Here is a 22,415-nt window from a genome sequence, read left to right as displayed (position 1 = left end):
AGGTGGAGCAGCTAGCTTGGATACATGTTAGTTGTAATAGTTAAAACTCGATATGTTCAGCACCACACACCGGACGCTACAAGAAGAAAACAGTATAGCCAATTGCGCATGACCTTGCCAATGAAAATAACCATACCGAGCTCGATAGCTGCAGTCCCTTAAGTGCGGCCAGTAACCAGTATTCGGGAGATAGTGGGTTCGAACCCCACTGTCGGCAGCCCTGAAGATGGTTTTCTGTTTTTTCCCATTTTCACACCAGTCAAATGCTGGAGCTGTACCTTATTTTTTTATTTTTTTTTTGCTATTTGCTTTACGTCGCAACGACACAGATATGTCTTATGGCGACTGTACCTTAATTAAGGCCACGGCCGCTTCGTTCCCACTCCTAGCCCTTTCCTGTCCCATCTTTGCCATAAGACCTATCTGTGTCGATGCGATGTAAATCAACCGGCAAAAAAAAAAACATTTTATGTAATCAATTTTAATAAAAGTATTTATTTTATTATTCGATTTCGGCATGCATAAAGTTTTTGGGAGCGATTCATTGATAGTACGCGTAGAGTATGTTTTTCGATGCACGCGGAAAATATTTCGGCTCCCCAGCATGAACGCAGCGCCAAGCGCGAAGTACAAGAATTTTGCACAAATTTGGTTGCTTTGTACGAGTGGGTTTGCTTGTAATAGTGGTATATTGTGAATTTACTCTTGGATTATAGGTTAGGTTTTCGTGAGTTTTGTGGCATTCTTCGTGAATATATTAGTGGTATAGGTCGTGCGGAATATTTCCCTCGTTTGTCTTTGCTGTACCTACGCTCAGTAAGCCAGTGAACTGTAAAACTTCGGCAATGGTAAGAAACCTTCTAGATTTTGCTCATTCAATGTAGGTTAGGCTTTTAAAGTTAAAAAGTAAAAAGTTAGTCCCAGTTTTTTCTGTGAAAAACATGACTGTACTATTACGAAGCGTCAGCGGGTGAAACTGTAAATACATTTTTATCAAATCTGCTATAGATTTACTTATGATGGTGCCGTCACTGCTGTGAATACCAATTTGGGAATATTTGTGATTATATGGATGAAAATATTCTTATTGAAGTGAGTTATAACTTCATAAGTTCTTTAATACCTAAATTGCCTTATTAATTTATTTATTTATTTATTTATTTATTTATTGTATGATCTGCTTGTTTGTTATATTTCCACTTACTTATCAAGTGAGTTTATAAAATAGTAATGTTAGCTTTAGAGAGAGTGGTGGGGCAGCGATTGCTTTTTTTTTTTTTTTTTTTTTTTAATTTCAGCTGGGGCAACGAATGTGTTCACCGTACGCCACTGCTTTTGGTAAAGGGGAAACTTTTGCTAGGAGCAGGTCTGTAGTTGAAAGAGAAGGAAGGGGAGTAATTCCAGGAGGGATCAGTGGGCAGTTGTCCTGAGGTCGTGTTCCGTTTGTGGAGAGAGGAGTGGCGTGGGAGGCCTTGAAGGGGGTTATGACTGGAAAGAATGTCTGCTACTGTCAGAGGAGAATGACGCGTTAGTTCTCGCAGCCACATTATGGAAAATGAAAAAAAAGAATGAATAATCTAACCTACAGTGATTTAATGAATTGTGAATTGTCTATTTAGTTGCTATCTCTGTCGTTCCGTAAGTCACACAGCCGGTTAATGCGCACTTTACTCCCGTCTGGTTTCTTAATGATATCGTCCTATGCAGTTTAACAGTTACTTTACTGGAAACCGTGAATGGCGGCCTTCAGTATGAAGAGCCAGGTGCATCTAAGGTCTTCGCGAGTTTCCTCTGTTACGGAATACATCGCGTCGCTCACGATAAAAAGTAAACCTGACAATGATAGGCCGAGTTTTCCCTACTGACTTAGGCCTAACATCGTGGCTTCTATCAATATCATTGATATTCATGTTTGCAGCAAGTTCGTTCAGTGTTCACTTCTGAGCTCTCCTGCACCCCAAAGATTATAACATTATTACTCATACTGTGTTGATCGAAAGAGTCACTTCTAGCTTTAAATATTTCCCTTAGTGACTGGACTTCCTCATCCCGACACTCGAGGTTATTCTGTAAGTCCCCTACAAGTTCAGCGTTGAACTAAAGAGATTTCTCCTGTTGCTTTATGACAAGTGTGGTCACCCGCTGCGATATCGCTTCTATAATTTTGTCCAGAAACTTACCCGAGTGCTGAGAGTCTCTTTGGAGATCCCTATGACGGTCTCTACCACAAGGTTGGTACAAATTCTCGCTTCCTCGATGTTGCTTTTGTTAATCTTGGTCATCTTGGTTCAGAGTAGAATATGTTAATAAACAGAAGAAAATATGCCCATGACAGGGAGACATTTCCACTTTCAACAGGGTTGGACTATGTTTACACACTTGAACACAACCTTTGATATATTTATTATTAGGAAATAACACTTGCTAATTCACTTTAACTGAGGAGCTGATCTCACGCACGTCCGTATTCAGCGGATGATGGGTTTCAATGACACTGTCGGCAATCCTGTAGATTATTTGCCGTGGTTTCTCATTTTCACACCAAGCAAATATTGGGGCTGTACCTTAATTAAGGTCTTGACAGTTTCTCTCTTAGCCCTACCCCTTTTCAATCCTAGTATCGACAAAACGAATATTAGCGCAAATTTAAACCTCGAGCAAAAAGAAGAGCGTTGTTTGCCGAGTGGCCTAGCTTCCTGCTCAATAAATATTATATATCAGACATGGATTGTATTTGTGATGTAACGTGTCCGTAAACTAGCCTCTGTAATCTAATAGTGCTGACTTGGGAGTCTGTGAAGTGGAAATTATTAAAACCAATTACACAATAATGGCAGTGGTGACTTTATTATTATTATTATTATTATTATTATTATTATTATTATTATTATTATTATTATTATTATTATTATTATATAAGAGTCGCATGTTTTACGGCAGGTAGAAATTGAACAAAAAATAATTGGTCTAGTGGACACAGGTCCCAATTTTCAGACCTGTTGAAATTTGGAGTGGTCATTACTAACAAAAATCACGTCTGTCGTCTTCTGTGTAGAATGATGAGCTTCCTCTTTGCAGGATACATTGCACCGAAATGTACGGTACTGTTTAAAAGAACCTGGCGCTAGCAATTTAATTTTATATACTGAAATTTGTTGGGTTATAGTAGAAATACTTACTGTTATTTTCCATAAATACGTTCGGATCGTACGTGAAGCCGCTGGTTTCGAGGATGTTCCCACAACTCGCGTGCTCTCCAGGTTTCTGCAAGTTGATGATGGACCGGATTCCGGCGCTGCAACAACAGAAGGTAGGTCATCAATCAGAGTTGATTACTTACTAGCACATAAGTAAGGAACGAAAGCTCAATGTTAGTCTGGCCTTTGATTCTACTATTTATGATAATGATGGCTGTTGTCAGCGGTCTCCTCTGGTGAAGATAGCTCGATAATGGTAGGGAAAACTAACTGAGTAGAGAAAATATTCTCATCTCTCGAGAAATCGTGATTGTAAAGATCGAAATTAAAGCACAGACAAGGAAGGAAGAAAGGTAAAAGAGAGACTAGACGGAGCACTCTAGCGTCCAAACGTCCAAATTGAAGAGTTCGTTAGGATCACCACATCCCGAACTTATATCACGACCGAAAAGTGAACATTGGGGACAAGTGCTACTACACTTTACCCCTCTAGTCACCGGGCTGAGTGACTCAGTTATGGCACTTACTACATTACGACCGTTTTCATTAATCACATGCAGTCATTCATCTATTAAACTGCAAGTTTGCCATGTCTTCAAGAAATATGCAATATTTTCACTTGTGTGTCTCACTTCTTAAAATGATATCAGTTCAATGCATATATGCCGAAGTATGTAGTCCTGCTCTACAAAGTGAACGGTGATACTTTGGTAGTAGGTTGCTGCTGATGTCCACAAATCGTCGTAACAGCTATGCTGTCTCTCTTGTTTCTGCTTCTTGAAACAGTTCTGGGAGGATGCCATTTGATATGTGCTTACGAGCAGACATAGTATATGTGTTGAATCAACTGTTTATATCCTTTATCTTCAACAGTCTAAATGACTGGTTGCCTTTTCATATCGCGTAACTGTTCTACTGACAATTACCTTCGATCAATTATCTCCCAGTTTAAATTTAGATTTAACGTCCAGAACAGATGTGAGGACAGACTGCCTAACATTGTATGACCGAGCTCGATAGCTGCAGTCGCGTAAGTGCGGTAGTATCCAGTAATCGGTAGATAGTGGGTTCGAGCCCCACTGTCGGCAGCCCTGAAGATGGTTTTCCGTGGTCAAATGCCGGGGCTGTACCTTAATTAAGGCCACGGCCGCTTCCTTCCAATTCCTAGGCCTTCCCTCTCCCATCGTCGCCGTAAGACATATCTGTGTCGGTGCGACGTAAAGCAAATAGCAAAAAAAAAAAAAAAAATTGCATGAGTACTGTGATGATAATGTAGGGGCTGCCTGGCCGTGGCGATAAAGGTCATAAAATTTAAGAAATGATATTTCCACTTGAACACTCATGTCCTTGGGCTTCACAAAATAGGTTAACTGTTTCAGGGTCATAGCACCATCCACTAGCCCTCCGTCATTACACAACTCGTCCAGTTTTTCGCTGATTCAATATCTGCAATGTCACTTTCAAAATTTTCTCCCACATACTTGAAAATAACAGCTAACGCCATCACATTGTTTCGCGCTCGTCGTCTTGTTTCTCTCTGAGGAAGTTGACAACCTGGCGTATCCTCATACTGTGACCGTTCATCACATCATCAAGATTATATTGTGGCATTCCGCCGCTCAAATATGCCGTTTTCCGCGCTTTCATACGTTAATTAGCGCCCAAGTCAGCGCACGTCCACCCTCCACGGGGTGCGAGTGGCGAGCTGTCAGCCCCACGCACTAAACTCTCTTTGCGCGTAAGTACTGTACCGAGACATATTTTCGCCTCCGGCCAGAAGCGCTCTCACTCAGGCGCGACAGAGAAAGAAACACTCCCACAGCAAGTAGGTCACGGAGGTCGTGCCCAGCGTTGGCAAATATCACTTTTCCGCTCCTTTTCCCGCGGAAACACCGCTGCCAGAAACCTGTCTTCAATTGTTTTCAGGAGAGAAATTAACATAACTCGCACACTACAAGGCAGATTTTCATGACTCAAGGTTCATTAAAAGCGGCGAATTTTATAGAAAATTTTGACACCAAGAAGTCCTTTACATGATTCTAATGGAATAATCTACGCTGTTTGTGGACATCCCACAGGTGTTCACCATCTGGAGAAAGCTGTTAGGGTGACCGAAGCCACGGAACCGCCAAATTGCAAGCCCCTCCCTCACTGGGATATCAAAGGACGCTTTCGAGATTAAAGCAAAACGCATGAAGTGATCAAAATGATAAGTGATCAGTAGAAACTCGCGCAATTGAGCTTTAATTTGATGCATTGATCGATCCTGGAAACCACGTGCCACCGGACCGCTTTCTGCAGGTAGGAGGAGTCTTACCCTCTCTTTCGAGTCCGACACGTTTCATGATAAAAGGGGGTGCGAACTGAGGCAAGCATCTTGTTCTATTCTGCCAGTGGCATAGTGAGGTGGTACCTAATGTGAGTGATTCTTCAGTATTCTTTGCTTCAGTGCTACAAAGTGTGACCAGTCAATAATCATTTGAATAGTGTTTATGTAGCTGAAATTCTATCAGTGATATGATTATGTAACAGTGGAGTGAAGATTTGTTGATACTAACAGAGTGCGGTATTTAACCCTAACCAAGACGGTCATATGATATGCAGAGTGCTTACGTGTACGAATATATGAGTAAAGAGAACGTAAATCAAACGCTAGTAGGCTGTGAAATCGTGTAAGCAAATTCACGAGTGTATTAACTGCCGAAGAAATAACATGGGAGATCCAATAACCATATGATGAATGATCAGGTGTAGGAGAAAGTGCGGCTCAGTGGCGACGCGTAAACTCAGGGCGATATCGGTAAAGAAAAAAAATCCCAGACGTAGTAGCTAATCTGTACTCCCATATAAACTAGTGCTGAATTAGGCAAGGTCAAACCACGTTCGTAAGGGTAGCTTTGGGACTTCTAATAACAGTGAAAGTGCGAACGTGATAATTAGGGCCTAAACTGCCGACAGTGGGATAGACAGCCAATAGGGAAAGCAACGGGCTACAAACATTACCGGTGCTTGGTTAGAGGACTCGAGCCTATGAGTCTCTCTGATCATAGAAATTTATAATGTGTTGCCAATTATCACAATTATAATTAAGTCAGATTCCCTCATTGTGGTGTGCCAGTGACATCAGTCTCCGAGAAAGAAGAGAATCAACGGGAGGCCCGCACTTAATCAAGACGCCGTGGAACCTCAAGGACTTCCTACTGTGTACGGGGAATCAAGACATCATGCCATCCACCCAGCGGCAGCCGAACACCGGACTCCAGGTTGCTGATGCAGTCGTAATGGACGGCTAAACGACTAGATGTGCCTTCTTGGGTGAGCTGTGGGGTGATCCAGGCAGATGAGTATTGTGAAAATATTTGAAAGTCTATTTCCTGTAAAAGTGTAAATATTTAATGCATGCAGATTCTTTAGAAATGTAGGGTAGGATTTCGTTGTTCTCAAAGGGATGGCAGTAGTTATTGATAGGGCTAGTGTTTATGTTTCTTCACGGTCGGGGACCGTATTTCTTTATTTAATATGGGAATTCATGCATGATAATTTAAGACCCTTGATTTGATTTACCGTGGAGCACTATGGGAATTAAAAGGGATTATTTAATATTCTTGAAAATCATTCCCTGTACCATCGATAAAAAGATACGAGTAATATGAGTCATCTGGAAATTTCAAGGTTTTCTGTAGTAGATGCTTCACGTAATGTGTTAGGTCATCCCCTGTATAAATTAAGTATGGTGAAGAAGAAACCTCGATATGACAAGTGAAGTGTGATAATGTGTGAATTTATTTAGAACGCGAGTGTTAGCATACTTTGTCCCGAATGCTAGGGCTTTTCTTTCTTCCATAATATGCGTGTATTGGTTATGCCGAGAAGTGAGATCGAGCTACTCTAGCTGATAAGGAATAGATCGAATGCGGTGTTGATGAAATATAAGCAAAGTATGCGCAAGGTTGTTTATCCCGTGCTAATGGTATAAAGTAGGCTAGATGCAAGCCGATGTGTTTAATTGATGCGTGTGGCATCCAGTGAATAATGATATTTTAAAGCGAAATGCCGAGGTGGCTAGATAACGGGACTGAGTTCCCTTGTGTTGAAAGTGAAAGCGCAGGGTGAGGACAGTGTAAACAGCTGGCCGGTGAGATTTAAAGTCCGGCCAGGTAAGGAGGGATGTGAAATACTATCACCGCTTTGAGAGGAACTTAGTGTTAGAGGGCTCGTTCTCTTTCTCTCCGGCATCGATATTACATGCAACCAGTCAGAAATAAACACCGTTGGTTAGACCTACAATTCCAATAAATGAGAGAATTCCCCCGTTTCTTTATGTAATTTAAACGACTAGGGATTTTCAGAGTGGAAGTCACACTTCACAATTGTCATGGGACATGAGTTCATGTCTCATCAGCACCAGAGGCAGTTATGCTGCTGCCATCAGCTACGGGCGGATGCTCCGGTCCGTGGTTTATATTGTGAATGTCGAGTGTATTTATTGTCTTCTTTCCACAGGTGTGATATGTATTTGAATACTGTATTGTTTTTCTGTTTCGCTAAATATGATTCGTTTAGGAACCATCGTTGTATAAGTGTCGAATTCGTGTATATATTTAAGTGACATCCCATTGGAACATACGATGTGTATTATTTGTTTATTTCATGAGATAGCGAGATCGGTGTTTTTCTTTCTAATAAGTGAGACGACTTTCAGGTATTTTAGACAAGCTCATATATCAAATACGCCTCACCTGGTTCATTCGATAGCTAATGTTAATTCTCGCCAATAGGACGACGACTTGGTATTTGAATATATAGTGTAATAATGTAAATAGGGCGAGTAATACAAGATACGCCATCATCCAATTATTTCTGTGTACAACGGTACTAGTGCATAATGTGTTTGAATATCTTCAGAGTGAATTGCAATTCTAGGGAAAGGACTAGAGAGGACAGTTACACACTCAAGAAAATTTACGGTGTCTAATTTATATGTTTAATATGGTGGCATATCCATGTATAAATTATCTACGTGTTTTCTCAGGCATTAAATTTTTGTTAAAAAAAGAAACGTAATTCATTCTTCTCATTTCATAGGTAAATAGTATTCCTCTCATTATTATGATTCCCCTACTGTAAATTATTAGATTACTGCCCAGTAAGGACAGACTGCGACCCGTATGTCTCTACCGGCTCAGCTAGTGCCTTGTAACGCTAGTAGGGGAGAAGGGGTCTTCTGCGCCGCGCCCGGTCGAAGGCCTCATCCAAGGTGTTCCATTTTTAACGTCATGTTGCGGGAATATTATGGTCTATTGATGTACTGATACCACGAAAGGTTACATCAAGTGTGGCGCCCGACACGTGGTGCAGTGTTATTTATGGGCAGATTTACACCTAGGTTGCGATATCGAGTTTGACACCTCGCACGTGTTGTATTTTATTTTTTTTCCTTGGCAAATCCTGTAATGCCCTTATGGCGATAGAAAATATGACATAGCCAAATATTAGGCACAAGTTCGAACACCGCTACTATTGAAGGAGAACCTAGTAAAGTAGTATTGCCAAACTGGCACGGTCAGAACTGAATGAATGGAACACTGAATTTATTCCGTATATTCGATTTTGTTAGGACAGAGGAATACATGTTATTTAAATGAGTGATAAGGTAAATTAAATTTAAATAATAACTGTAGGGAGAAGAATGAAATATCGCGCGTCCAGGTTAAGTGGAAATATGCGTGGGAATCACTCAGATTATAGCAGACCCAATAATTTTATGGAGTTGTGAAACTTCATGGAAACAGTGAAATGATTTTCCCAACAGTGAGGATAAAATGATTAGACGGAATTCTTCAAATTCCACTGGTCATGGGTCTAGGCTAAAGGTACTGCATGTGCAGCAGGCCTTGGTAGTTTAGGGGATATATCCCACGTAAAGTGATTATATATCGCGTATGAGAGGGGATGCCTCATCCCACGACTCTTGTTTTCTAAATGAACAGTGCGATGTTGTCAGTTTAAGACGGGGAATTGTCTGCAAACGCATCTTGCCTGTCTTGAAGCTGAGAGCATTCAATGTTTATCGATCGTACCATGTTTCAGGTACAGGTAAATTCTCGAGCCCCTGTAGTCGCGAATCTTATTATTATTATTATTATTTCATGAAGGGCTAAAAGATATTGTATTCGTTATATATCGGGATGATATCCATGAATTACGTATAGTATACTGAGAAAGCACAGTAATTATTAGGAGGTGTTACGCAGCTGTTGTGAAGCTAGTTTCGGCATAAATTATCCTGTATTTTTTCAAAAAAAACACACCTTCTTTCGTTAGGGAATAAATCGAATGAACCAAGGTTTCACGAAGCAGCTCAAACTCAAGGGGGCACTAATTCTCAAGAATACAGTTTAACATGGATTTGGAGGCAGTGAAGGCAATGTTCGCCCAATTATTGGCCGAACAGAACGAGAAATTGGAGCAGGCAAACACACGGCTTAATGAACGTTTTGATAAACTGGAACAGATGAACACGGAAAACCAGGAACAATCCAGCAAAATAAATGCAATTTTAGATCAGCACACTAGTAATATGGGACAGATTAATGCACGATTAGAGGGGTATGAAGCATCAGGCAGAGCCCAGGCCGCGGAACTTAAGGACCTTTTTACCTCTAGTATTAGCGATGTCACACATCGTATAGACTCTCTTACATTAAAATTGGATCAGACAAACGTCCGCTTAGACGAAAGAATAAGCGAAGCTAATAATAAATTAATCGTTCAGCAGACTAAGGTGGAAGAGTTAGAGGTCAAATTAAATACAGAAGTGGAGGAAATGATTCATCTACGAACTAAGTTCGAAGACTTATCTCTGAGGTCCCAAGAGATCGAAGAAAATCTGACACAGGTGGCGGAACAAACGGAAATTAAATGCAAGGAATACATCGACCAACAAATGGGTCAGGCAAGGGTCGAACTTAACACTTCCGCTGAGGGAAAACAACGGAAAACCCAAGGCAAAATAAAAGTCCTGAAGAAGCCAGAGAAGGGCGGCCAAGGTATACTAGGAGTTCACATAATGCAAGATACGATGAGAGATTTTCCCCATATGAATGAAGGGACTCCAGCTCCTCTTTCACAGGATGTTATTTCGACTCCCACCTACAGTCTAACACGTATGATTCGGAGAGGCAAGACAAGACAAAGGAAGAGTAGGAAGAAGACGGATAGGGGGAAATACCAGAGGAAGATGAAGAAAACAAGAGAACTACCCGTCATCCGGAAGGCTCCAGTCAAGATTAATATTCGCGAAGGATCAAGCAAAGAGATCCGGAAATTTCTTGTATGGACCCGCGGAATGGAACATATTACCCAGCATCGGAAGTTACTGACGATTATGAAGAGATGCATTACGGAATCAAACCGACAGCAGGACGATGTCGAGTTAATTAGAGATAGATTGGAGAGACTAAGTGACAGTGGAACTATCCAGAAGAACTTCTTCATAAAACGCCGAAGTAAAAGAAGACTTCGACCCAGCTCAGCACTTCCGTCAAGCTACGGACTGAAGAGGACTATTATTACAATGGGAATGAGAAGATGGCGCAGGGAAGAGAAAGCTGTTGTGCCGCGTGACTATGACAAAGGACGACAAGGGTTCACCCTAAAACCTCTTACACTTAGGTGTGCCGGAAGGGCTAATAAATGGCTGACATAATGACAAACTCTAGTCAGGACCGACATGTATATAATGTACATACAGAATAATGTTAAGTAATCGACATAAGGCATTAATGATAAGAAATACTATTAAGTATGACCATTAGGATAACAAACTAAGAAGCATCATGAATTATGCGGCACGATGAACCTAAAAATATCCAAACAATCAAGAGGACAGAGAACTGCCTGAGGAACGAGGTGATGAAGAAATGCCCGATGATGAAGAGGAAGACGACGACGGATCCAACGCCGCAGGAGAGCCTGAACGAGAAGAAGAAGAAGAAGAAGAAGAAGAAGGGGAAGAAGAAGACGAGGTGAACTTCCTGATAGTTGACGGAGTCCGCCGCGACGCGGATGATGGTGACAAGGAATCAAACCAAGATGATTACCGTGAATGCACGGAGGGAAGAAACATGATGACTGAGGAATACCTGCGTATACTCATGTCCAGATATGAGTTGAGGCGCGAAAATAACAGTCTACGTAACTGTCAAGTGTGACGTGGCAGAAACCATGAACTGGAAAGAAAAATCCCTACTCGTGATTTTTCTTTGTCAAAGTGGGGAGAGGATGTGACCGTTCATCACATCATCAAGATTATATTGTGGCATTCCGCCGCTCAAATATGCCGTTTTCCGCGCTTTCATACGTTAATTAGCGCCCAAGTCAGCGCACGTCCACCCTCCACGGGGTGCGAGTGGCGAGCTGTCAGCCCCACGCACTAAACTCTCTTTGCGCGTAAGTACTGTACCGAGACATATTTTCGCCTCCGGCCAGAAGCGCTCTCACTCAGGCGCGACAGAGAAAGAAACACTCCCACAGCAAGTAGGTCACGGAGGTCGTGCCCAGCGTTGGCAAATATCACTTTTCCGCTCCTTTTCCCGCGGAAACACCGCTGCCAGAAACCTGTCTTCAATTGTTTTCAGGAGAGAAATTAACATAACTCGCACACTACAAGGCAGATTTTCATGACTCAAGGTTCATTAAAAGCGGCGAATTTTATAGAAAATTTTGACACCAAGAAGTCCTTTACATGATTCTAATGGAATAATCTACGCTGTTTGTGGACATCCCACAGGTGTTCACCATCTGGAGAAAGCTGTTAGGGTGACCGAAGCCACGGAACCGCCAAATTGCAAGCCCCTCCCTCACTGGGATATCAAAGGACGCTTTCGAGATTAAAGCAAAACGCATGAAGTGATCAAAATGATAAGTGATCAGTAGAAACTCGCGCAATTGAGCTTTAATTTGATGCATTGATCGATCCTGGAAACCACGTGCCACCGGACCGCTTTCTGCAGGTAGGAGGAGTCTTACCCTCTCTTTCGAGTCCGACACGTTTCATGATAAAAGGGGGTGCGAACTGAGGCAAGCATCTTGTTCTATTCTGCCAGTGGCATAGTGAGGTGGTACCTAATGTGAGTGATTCTTCAGTATTCTTTGCTTCAGTGCTACAAAGTGTGACCAGTCAATAATCATTTGAATAGTGTTTATGTAGCTGAAATTCTATCAGTGATATGATTATGTAACAGTGGAGTGAAGATTTGTTGATACTAACAGAGTGCGGTATTTAACCCTAACCAAGACGGTCATATGATATGCAGAGTGCTTACGTGTACGAATATATGAGTAAAGAGAACGTAAATCAAACGCTAGTAGGCTGTGAAATCGTGTAAGCAAATTCACGAGTGTATTAACTGCCGAAGAAATAACATGGGAGATCCAATAACCATATGATGAATGATCAGGTGTAGGAGAAAGTGCGGCTCAGTGGCGACGCGTAAACTCAGGGCGATATCGGTAAAGAAAAAAAATCCCAGACGTAGTAGCTAATCTGTACTCCCATATAAACTAGTGCTGAATTAGGCAAGGTCAAACCACGTTCGTAAGGGTAGCTTTGGGACTTCTAATAACAGTGAAAGTGCGAACGTGATAATTAGGGCCTAAACTGCCGACAGTGGGATAGACAGCCAATAGGGAAAGCAACGGGCTACAAACATTACCGGTGCTTGGTTAGAGGACTCGAGCCTATGAGTCTCTCTGATCATAGAAATTTATAATGTGTTGCCAATTATCACAATTATAATTAAGTCAGATTCCCTCATTGTGGTGTGCCAGTGACATCAGTCTCCGAGAAAGAAGAGAATCAACGGGAGGCCCGCACTTAATCAAGACGCCGTGGAACCTCAAGGACTTCCTACTGTGTACGGGGAATCAAGACATCATGCCATCCACCCAGCGGCAGCCGAACACCGGACTCCAGGTTGCTGATGCAGTCGTAATGGACGGCTAAACGACTAGATGTGCCTTCTTGGGTGAGCTGTGGGGTGATCCAGGCAGATGAGTATTGTGAAAATATTTGAAAGTCTATTTCCTGTAAAAGTGTAAATATTTAATGCATGCAGATTCTTTAGAAATGTAGGGTAGGATTTCGTTGTTCTCAAAGGGATGGCAGTAGTTATTGATAGGGCTAGTGTTTATGTTTCTTCACGGTCGGGGACCGTATTTCTTTATTTAATATGGGAATTCATGCATGATAATTTAAGACCCTTGATTTGATTTACCGTGGAGCACTATGGGAATTAAAAGGGATTATTTAATATTCTTGAAAATCATTCCCTGTACCATCGATAAAAAGATACGAGTAATATGAGTCATCTGGAAATTTCAAGGTTTTCTGTAGTAGATGCTTCACGTAATGTGTTAGGTCATCCCCTGTATAAATTAAGTATGGTGAAGAAGAAACCTCGATATGACAAGTGAAGTGTGATAATGTGTGAATTTATTTAGAACGCGAGTGTTAGCATACTTTGTCCCGAATGCTAGGGCTTTTCTTTCTTCCATAATATGCGTGTATTGGTTATGCCGAGAAGTGAGATCGAGCTACTCTAGCTGATAAGGAATAGATCGAATGCGGTGTTGATGAAATATAAGCAAAGTATGCGCAAGGTTGTTTATCCCGTGCTAATGGTATAAAGTAGGCTAGATGCAAGCCGATGTGTTTAATTGATGCGTGTGGCATCCAGTGAATAATGATATTTTAAAGCGAAATGCCGAGGTGGCTAGATAACGGGACTGAGTTCCCTTGTGTTGAAAGTGAAAGCGCAGGGTGAGGACAGTGTAAACAGCTGGCCGGTGAGATTTAAAGTCCGGCCAGGTAAGGAGGGATGTGAAATACTATCACCGCTTTGAGAGGAACTTAGTGTTAGAGGGCTCGTTCTCTTTCTCTCCGGCATCGATATTACATGCAACCAGTCAGAAATAAACACCGTTGGTTAGACCTACAATTCCAATAAATGAGAGAATTCCCCCGTTTCTTTATGTAATTTAAACGACTAGGGATTTTCAGAGTGGAAGTCACACTTCACAATTGTCATGGGACATGAGTTCATGTCTCATCAGCACCAGAGGCAGTTATGCTGCTGCCATCAGCTACGGGCGGATGCTCCGGTCCGTGGTTTATATTGTGAATGTCGAGTGTATTTATTGTCTTCTTTCCACAGGTGTGATATGTATTTGAATACTGTATTGTTTTTCTGTTTCGCTAAATATGATTCGTTTAGGAACCATCGTTGTATAAGTGTCGAATTCGTGTATATATTTAAGTGACATCCCATTGGAACATACGATGTGTATTATTTGTTTATTTCATGAGATAGCGAGATCGGTGTTTTTCTTTCTAATAAGTGAGACGACTTTCAGGTATTTTAGACAAGCTCATATATCAAATACGCCTCACCTGGTTCATTCGATAGCTAATGTTAATTCTCGCCAATAGGACGACGACTTGGTATTTGAATATATAGTGTAATAATGTAAATAGGGCGAGTAATACAAGATACGCCATCATCCAATTATTTCTGTGTACAACGGTACTAGTGCATAATGTGTTTGAATATCTTCAGAGTGAATTGCAATTCTAGGGAAAGGACTAGAGAGGACAGTTACACACTCAAGAAAATTTACGGTGTCTAATTTATATGTTTAATATGGTGGCATATCCATGTATAAATTATCTACGTGTTTTCTCAGGCATTAAATTTTTGTTAAAAAAAGAAACGTAATTCATTCTTCTCATTTCATAGGTAAATAGTATTCCTCTCATTATTATGATTCCCCTACTGTAAATTATTAGATTACTGCCCAGTAAGGACAGACTGCGACCCGTATGTCTCTACCGGCTCAGCTAGTGCCTTGTAACGCTAGTAGGGGAGAAGGGGTCTTCTGCGCCGCGCCCGGTCGAAGGCCTCATCCAAGGTGTTCCATTTTTAACGTCATGTTGCGGGAATATTATGGTCTATTGATGTACTGATACCACGAAAGGTTACAATACCCTATTACTGATTCCCACACATATTTCAACAACAGCTCTTGTTTCACATTCAATGCCCACGAAAAATAGTTCTCCACTGTAAGCTTAGCCACATTCCTATTCAGTGTTTCTTCACCGGTCCACGAGGTCGCCATTTCGCCCGTCAATAATGTCACAACTTGCTTCGTCCGTTAACCCGCCATCGGTATCGTTGTTAGGTAGCCCCTAACAAAAACATTCCTTATTAAGAAAAGTTTTTTGGTTTGAATCATTGCGTAACGAAGGAAAACATGTGACTCATAAACTCATTTGAGAATACCTGGAGTTTGAAAAGTTTGAGTCTTAAACTAAAAAACTTTTCTTAATAAGGAATGTTTTTGTTAGGGGCTACCTAACAACGATACCGATGGCGGGTTAATTCTCCTTACTCCATATCAACTTATATTGTCCGGAATGTACTGCAGCGTTCTGAATCTCTGGCGCTCTAGAACTCTGGGCCCATAACCTGTTGATATATCTTCATTTCTACTCATTACACCGGTTTAGGTAAGCAAATTATACCATAGAAACACCAGCTTCATCACTCACATGCTTTCTTTACGAGCTGTTATCCACAACTGACAATCACACACACCAAGCTGTTCAAACAATAAAGCAAAACCAAGATAAACCCCTCGACTCAATTATCTGAGTTACCAACACATAACCTTAATGTTGTTTTCCTTATAACTAATACAAGATATATACATGACATCTTATTTTTATTTTTATGTCAAAATTATAATATTCCAACAGGTTCGACCCTGGCTCAGTCCGGTGGTATTTAAAAGTGCTCAAATATGTCAGCCTAGTGTCAGTAGATTTACTGCCACGTAAAAGAACTTCTGAGGGACTAAATTCCGGCACCTCGGCGACTCCGAAAGCCATAAAAGTAGTTAGTGGGACTAAAACAAATAACATTATTGTTAATAACACTTCAATATTCACAGAAACGTCTTCTAAAACGAATCGAATCCCGACATGAACCATAATCGCACACTAAATTAAACAGTAATCATACGATGTCTTCGTGCCTGTATTTGGTTCAGCCTGGACAACGCAATTGCGAAACCGATAAGTACGAAACGTTGTTTGCCGCGTGGTCTAGCTTCCTGCTCAATAAATAAGGATTATATATCAGACATGTATTTGTGATGTAACGTGTCCGTAAACTAGCCTCTGTAATCTAATAGTGTTGACTTTGGAGCCTGTGAAGTGGAAATTATTAAAAACAATTACACAATAATGACAGTGGTGACTTTATTATTATTATTATTAATTAATAATAATAATAATAATGTTATTTGCTTTACGTCCCACTAACTGCTTTTACGGTCTTCGGAGACGCCGAGCTGCCGGAATTTAGTCCCGCAGGAGTTCTTTTACGTGCCAGTAAATCTACCGACACGAGGCTGACGTATTTGAGCACCTTCAAATACCACCGGACTGAGCCAGGATCGAACCTGCCAAGTTGGGGTCAGAAGGCCAGCGCATTAACCGTCTGAGCCACTCAGCCCGGCATTTTGTAGTATTTATGGTACCTCTCCTCTCTTTTCCGGGATTGGGACCGGCTCTACATCTAGAGGCGGAGTTAACACCCTAAGGAAGCGAGAATGCCTGAAAATAGTCTTTACCAATATAGCTACTCGATCTACTGTATGCTACAGAAGGATGACTAAGGTGAGGGTGAGATTAAGGGCTGGGAATGTAGGAAGGTGTTTAGGCTGTTGTACTGTCGAGAGAAAGCTTTCAGGTAAGGTCTTTACTCTGAAGAGCTATTACTCGATAATACCCACAGGACATAATGCTTGCCCTATTTCAAAAATATCTACTTTATACTCTGTGTAACCAGCATCTTGATAGGCTCTTAGCAGTTGCAAACGTTTTATGAGTACGTTGGGGTCTTTACAGTATCTTACGTATACATCGGGTAACAGAGGCCTGTTGTGAACATTGAGCCTACATGCAGACAGTTGATGAATAAGGACTTGTTTTGATGTAATACGTGCGTTGAAATAGAAGCGTTGAAATATTCATCTTGCATCCCTTCCTGAGATGTTTGCACGGCGACAGAACGTGTAGTAGGCTTAGGAAGTGAAGTGAAATCATAAACCTCTAATCGCAAAGAAACATTGAGATCTTCTTTTTCTTCTACTTCTCCTTTTTCTTTATTATCACTATTAACAGCATCCTGATCCTCATCATTATCATCATCATCATCATCATCATCTTGCTTCTCTATCTCGAAATGTGTGCTTAGTAACAGAACTTGTAGCAGTCCTAGACAACAAGGGAGAATTAAAAATCTCTCGCAGAGGTGTACTTTTTAAAAATAAGTCAGTATTTGCTTGAATACGGTTGAGCTCTTTGTATTTCTTCTCGATGAAGCTACATTACACGCGGCTTCGTGACGCTGAGCGTTGTAAGCATTCTTGAACTCTCTTCTACAATATTTGCATTGAAAAATTGTCCTACAAGGTATCTCACGACGTCTCTTGTGATAGCCTCGGGGAAATCTTTTTCCACACTCTTCGCAAATATAGCTAGAAATGGGTTGTTACATGACAGACTTTATCTTCTGCTAACAGATTTTTCTCTTAAAGATACAAGTTAAATCTACTAGACACTTGTTACTCTCTACATCCACGATGTGAACAGCTTAACGATTAACAGTAAACTAACACAAAAGCATTTAACCTATCTTATGCACCTAATACAGGGTAGGTGTGAGGATTAGAAGCGATAGTCAAGGAATAGGCAAGCAGTGAAGTTAGACTCTGTTATGATGCATTAAGTGAGGTTAGCGACGTTCTCTTGTCCAAAAAATGAGGTTAGGGTCCGACAAGATAACCGCTGTCATCTTGACAGCTGTTTAAATTCCGCGCCCACGTAGTTATGATGGCAGCAGTGAGGTTACGGTCTGTTAAAATGGCAGCAGTGAGGATAGCCATGTTTAAAATCCGCACCAAACTAGTGCATAACCCCGTCATCTCTCCTGGCTAGAGAGAGAGTGTCACCCTCTAGGTGGCCCGCCCCTTCCCTTTGGGAAGGATAATGAACAATCCCCCTAGATCCTAGGATTTCACGGTAAGCCGCTCACCTTCTTCTTCTGGCAGCTGTAAAAGTAGGTATTGTGCTGGCGGATCAGAGAGGAAGTCTACGACCAGAATGTGACCATTGCTTTGTTGCCAAGGTCCTAACAGCGTAGAGGCAAGGTTCGTTGTCCATAAAAGCTACAAAAAATATATTTTAAAGAAAATAACATCACAAAAATGCATTATTTTAAATGTTTCATGGATGGAAGGAAACGTGTACGGATCTAGGTACATGTATTTTGTTTTCTATATATCATGGCAATTTTCGGTAGAGTATGGACTGGTTTCAAGGCATAAACCAACAGCGTGTGCTTGTGCAAACAAAATTGTCTCTTAAACCAAGTGTTAGTGTCAGTGCTTAAAGAGGTACGGTATCAAAGTGATTACCATGTTCTGATGGTGAGGGCCGGGAGTTGGTGTTGATACACAGAAACAGTGATTTTTTTTGCTAGGGGCTTTACGTCGCACCGACACAGATAGGTCTTATGGCGACGATGGGATAGGAAAGGCCTAGGAGTTGGAAGGAAGCGGCCGTGGCCTTAATTAAGGTACAGCCCCAGCATTTGCCTGGTGTGAAAATGGGAAACCACGGAAAACCATCTTCAAGGCTGCCGATAGTAGGATTCGAACCTACTATCTCCCGGATGCAAGCTCACAGCCTCGCGCCTCTACGCGCACGGCTAACTCGCCCGGTCAGAAACAGTGAAGGGCAATTGACTTATATATGCATTGTAACTACTGGTCATCCCGCTCACTACAAATGGCAGTGCAGTTCTCGCTGTCGCTCCTTGCTGCTTTTTCTAGGTACATGGGGAGTTTTCCAAGTTGTAAATAGTTATTGTGTTGCTACTTTATATTTATTGCGTGTTGATGAAGTGCTAATCCAAAGATTATGGTTAGGTCAGAACATAGATAGTTTATTTCCGATTAGTGGAGAAGTTATTGTAGAACCTGGGTGCAGTTCCTACCTGTTTAATCGTTTTCAGAGGGTTAGGTAAGGCCCGAATCTGATGTTCCAGTACGCAGCTGTATGTGCACGCCTTTGGAGAGAGACGCTCTATCAGAATTTGAGGGATCCATTTACGTGAACTCTGCCACCCAAATTCCGAATATTCAGTTAATTATTTCATTTATATTACGTAGAGTAGATACGTACTCGTAGATATCAAGAGATTAGCACAGAACATAGTTGGGTGGAATGCTGAATCAAATCATTCTACGGATTTAATGACCCAAAGAGCAATAACAACTTGCATATACTGTAACAGTAAATGTGGTACTTCGGTAGAGATGAGACGCAGGGCGTGTACCATTCGTTGAAGTGCATACAGAGGGAGAGGCTTTGTTTAAAATAAATCTTAAATTTTTTTCCCCAGAGTTTATTAAGAAATTGAAAGTAATGTCACCTCTGTACAGCGGATACAGTAGAAAATGTTCCTCGTCCTATGGCTGGCGATGTCCTTGGATTCCGGCAGCTCCATTTTCCATATCAGTGAACCACCATTCGTCCCCCGATGGAAGTTCTAGAAAATCCATTCGATGTCTTGAAGATCCATGCGACGTTAATGAATGGCGTTGAGGTAGTCCTTGTGAATGGTGAACATGAATGAACATCGTTAAGCCCTGGGGCGAGTTAATGTAAAGGCTGCTTCTGCACAGATGAGAGGAACGTTTATAAATGGTTTTAACAAAGTTCAAACACAAAATGTATCTTTATCACACGGTGAAATGTCACTCAATTTTGTCCCGTGTTAAGTGAAAGAATGCCACTAGACTCGAATAAGCATGTAAGTTAATACTCATAAAATAAAAGTCCACTCGAAACTTATCGTCGAGTTTAACAGAGTCACTTAAAGTTTGTGGCACTTGGTACAACGTAAGGTAATGCCGCATGACTTAGTTCTTTGAAGCACTGTTCAACATAATCCATTGAAAATAAAGATGTTCCACTCGTGAATTAGAACTCATTCACGTATTGAAAATAACATGAAATCAAAAGACGAAATTAATCGAGTACTGACAGTTCTTGGTTCGACTGTTCGTAAACTGAATGTTCGCAGAATTGAAATGTGCTGTTTATTAGAATTGAAATGCACTGTTCACACATGCACAGTTCACAGTTCATGACCTAAAATATTGACACAGTTCATGGAATGGTAAATTAAATTTGGATTCAAACACAGTCTTATAACTCGAAGTATTTAGTACTCGGTAAGGAGCAATCAGTTTTAAGTCCTGTCCATAACATAAAACTTCAATTTCGAGCACTCGAAAACGTTTGCGAGTCTTAGACACTCGTATAGAGTAACAGTCAATAGATAATGTCCAGACGATACACAATTCATCTCACGTCCTATCGGAGTAAAAGTTGTCACAGTATAAAGAAATCTGCATAAGTCCATATTCAACACGATTAGGTTAAAGTCCACGGACTTGAAACTTAATAGCGGCTCCACGCTCGATCACGGTGCCCGCGAACCGACTGTGCGAACACTACAGTCTAGCGTGCACATGGATACTCCGGCGACACACTGGCATCACACTCTGGCAACATGCTGTAACACACTGCAGCGCACTGCAGCACACTCTAACATGCTGGAACACACACTGGTCTGCTGAGCGAAGTAGTACGTATTTATATCTGATCCGGGCCTCCACCCCTTGTTCCATAACTTTATCGTCCCAAGTCAGATTCACGTGAAATTCGGCAGAAACATAGCTAAGGGATCAAGTTATATGGTGATGTAGTTCAATTTGTTCATTTATTATCGTGGGAAAAGTTATTACCCGTCGAAACTCGAAGAACATCCTACATCAGTCTAGGCTCTGTAGTGCCGCGAGGCATGCTGTGACGTCACCCGCTCACTACGTCACACGCGCACAGCTGTTGCTCGCCGTCCAGTCAGTCCTTCGTAAGCGGCCCGGAGCGTAACACGTAAGTTTTAAAATTTCTATGACGGGGACTTAGTTTGTACCGCCGTTACCGGTACAATACAAACTGAGTATGTGTACCTTCATTCCAAATACCAAGCAAATCGAACTTGTAGTTTTAAGTGACTGTTGATATCGTGATCACAGTCACGACACCTCCTATTTACGTGGAATCCGAACCACTGGGACATGACTTTTCATTTTAAAAGTCCCACATGTATTGTTCAGGATTCGAACCGCGGCAGCCGTGAATGACGAATACCGTCCCGTTAACACTGTTAGCACGAATAAATACAGTAATTAATCTCTAGATGTTAAGAATGGCATTCTTCAATTTACCTCTTTTACACAGTATGCATTTGCCGTTGAAGATACTCAGCTGCAATGAATGGAAGAATTACGGTGATCAGCATTTCACTCGTATACTCTCAGAGCAGGCCACAAAAAACTGGCCTGAAGCTCGTTCTATTCTCTTCACTACAAGTTATATATAATTTCATTATTTCCCAACCAGTCCATTTCATACCATTGTGTAATAATACTATAGATGGTTAATGTTTCATGTTTAAAAAATGCATTATGATTTATTCTTCTCTGTTCATTGAATGCTAGTCTTCTTCTAAACACGCCTCAATCTTCACTAGCAGCTTGTTGTAGAACTAACAACAGAGAACCAATCAGAAGAAAAGAGGTGTTGTAAATTTTGTTTAAAGCAAGGATTTCAATAGAATAGACAGTATTTCACTGGCGAAATAGTTAACAGTCGTAACTGTTATTGATTATTGTCGCTCTTCTTATTCAAATATTGGCATTGTTGGCTACAGTCTGTGAACAAAGGGTGTAGTGTATCAAGGAAATATAAATAAAAATCAGCTGATTCTTGTATTCCGATCATTGTAGTTCTGAGTAGGCAGTTAAAGTATCCGTAATTTATATTTCACACCCTCGACATTTCAGTATTTATGAGCGGATAGCTAATAATCTAGTTCCTACCGTACATTCCAATAATTGCAATTTAAGTCCCTGGCGTAATTTAGACAGAAATACTTTTGAGAAATTATTGTAAACAACCTCACATTTTTCAACATGTAAGGACACTTTTATTCTTCGTCCCGCGGAGTAGGAAAA

At 41.2% G+C, this 22,415-nt stretch overlaps 1 protein-coding gene across 1 annotated transcript in view; it reads right to left on the bottom strand.

Annotated features, from left to right (window-relative positions):
- The window catches only part of LOC136862777 (protein tyrosine phosphatase domain-containing protein 1), a 914,123-nt gene that overhangs the window by 374,762 nt on the left and 516,946 nt on the right, over positions 1-22,415 (bottom strand). Inside the window, exon 4 of the mRNA XM_068226146.1 lies at positions 3,180-3,295. Within this exon, the coding sequence (XP_068082247.1) occupies positions 3,180-3,295 (116 nt within the window). The remainder of the gene's footprint in view (positions 1-3,179; positions 3,296-22,415) is intronic.

This window comes from Anabrus simplex, chromosome 2, assembly GCF_040414725.1.
Source record: "Anabrus simplex isolate iqAnaSimp1 chromosome 2, ASM4041472v1, whole genome shotgun sequence".
NCBI lineage: Eukaryota > Metazoa > Arthropoda > Insecta > Orthoptera > Tettigoniidae > Anabrus > Anabrus simplex.
The sequence above is the reverse complement of the archived record's forward strand: the minus strand, read 5'-3'. Positions and strand labels throughout refer to the sequence as shown.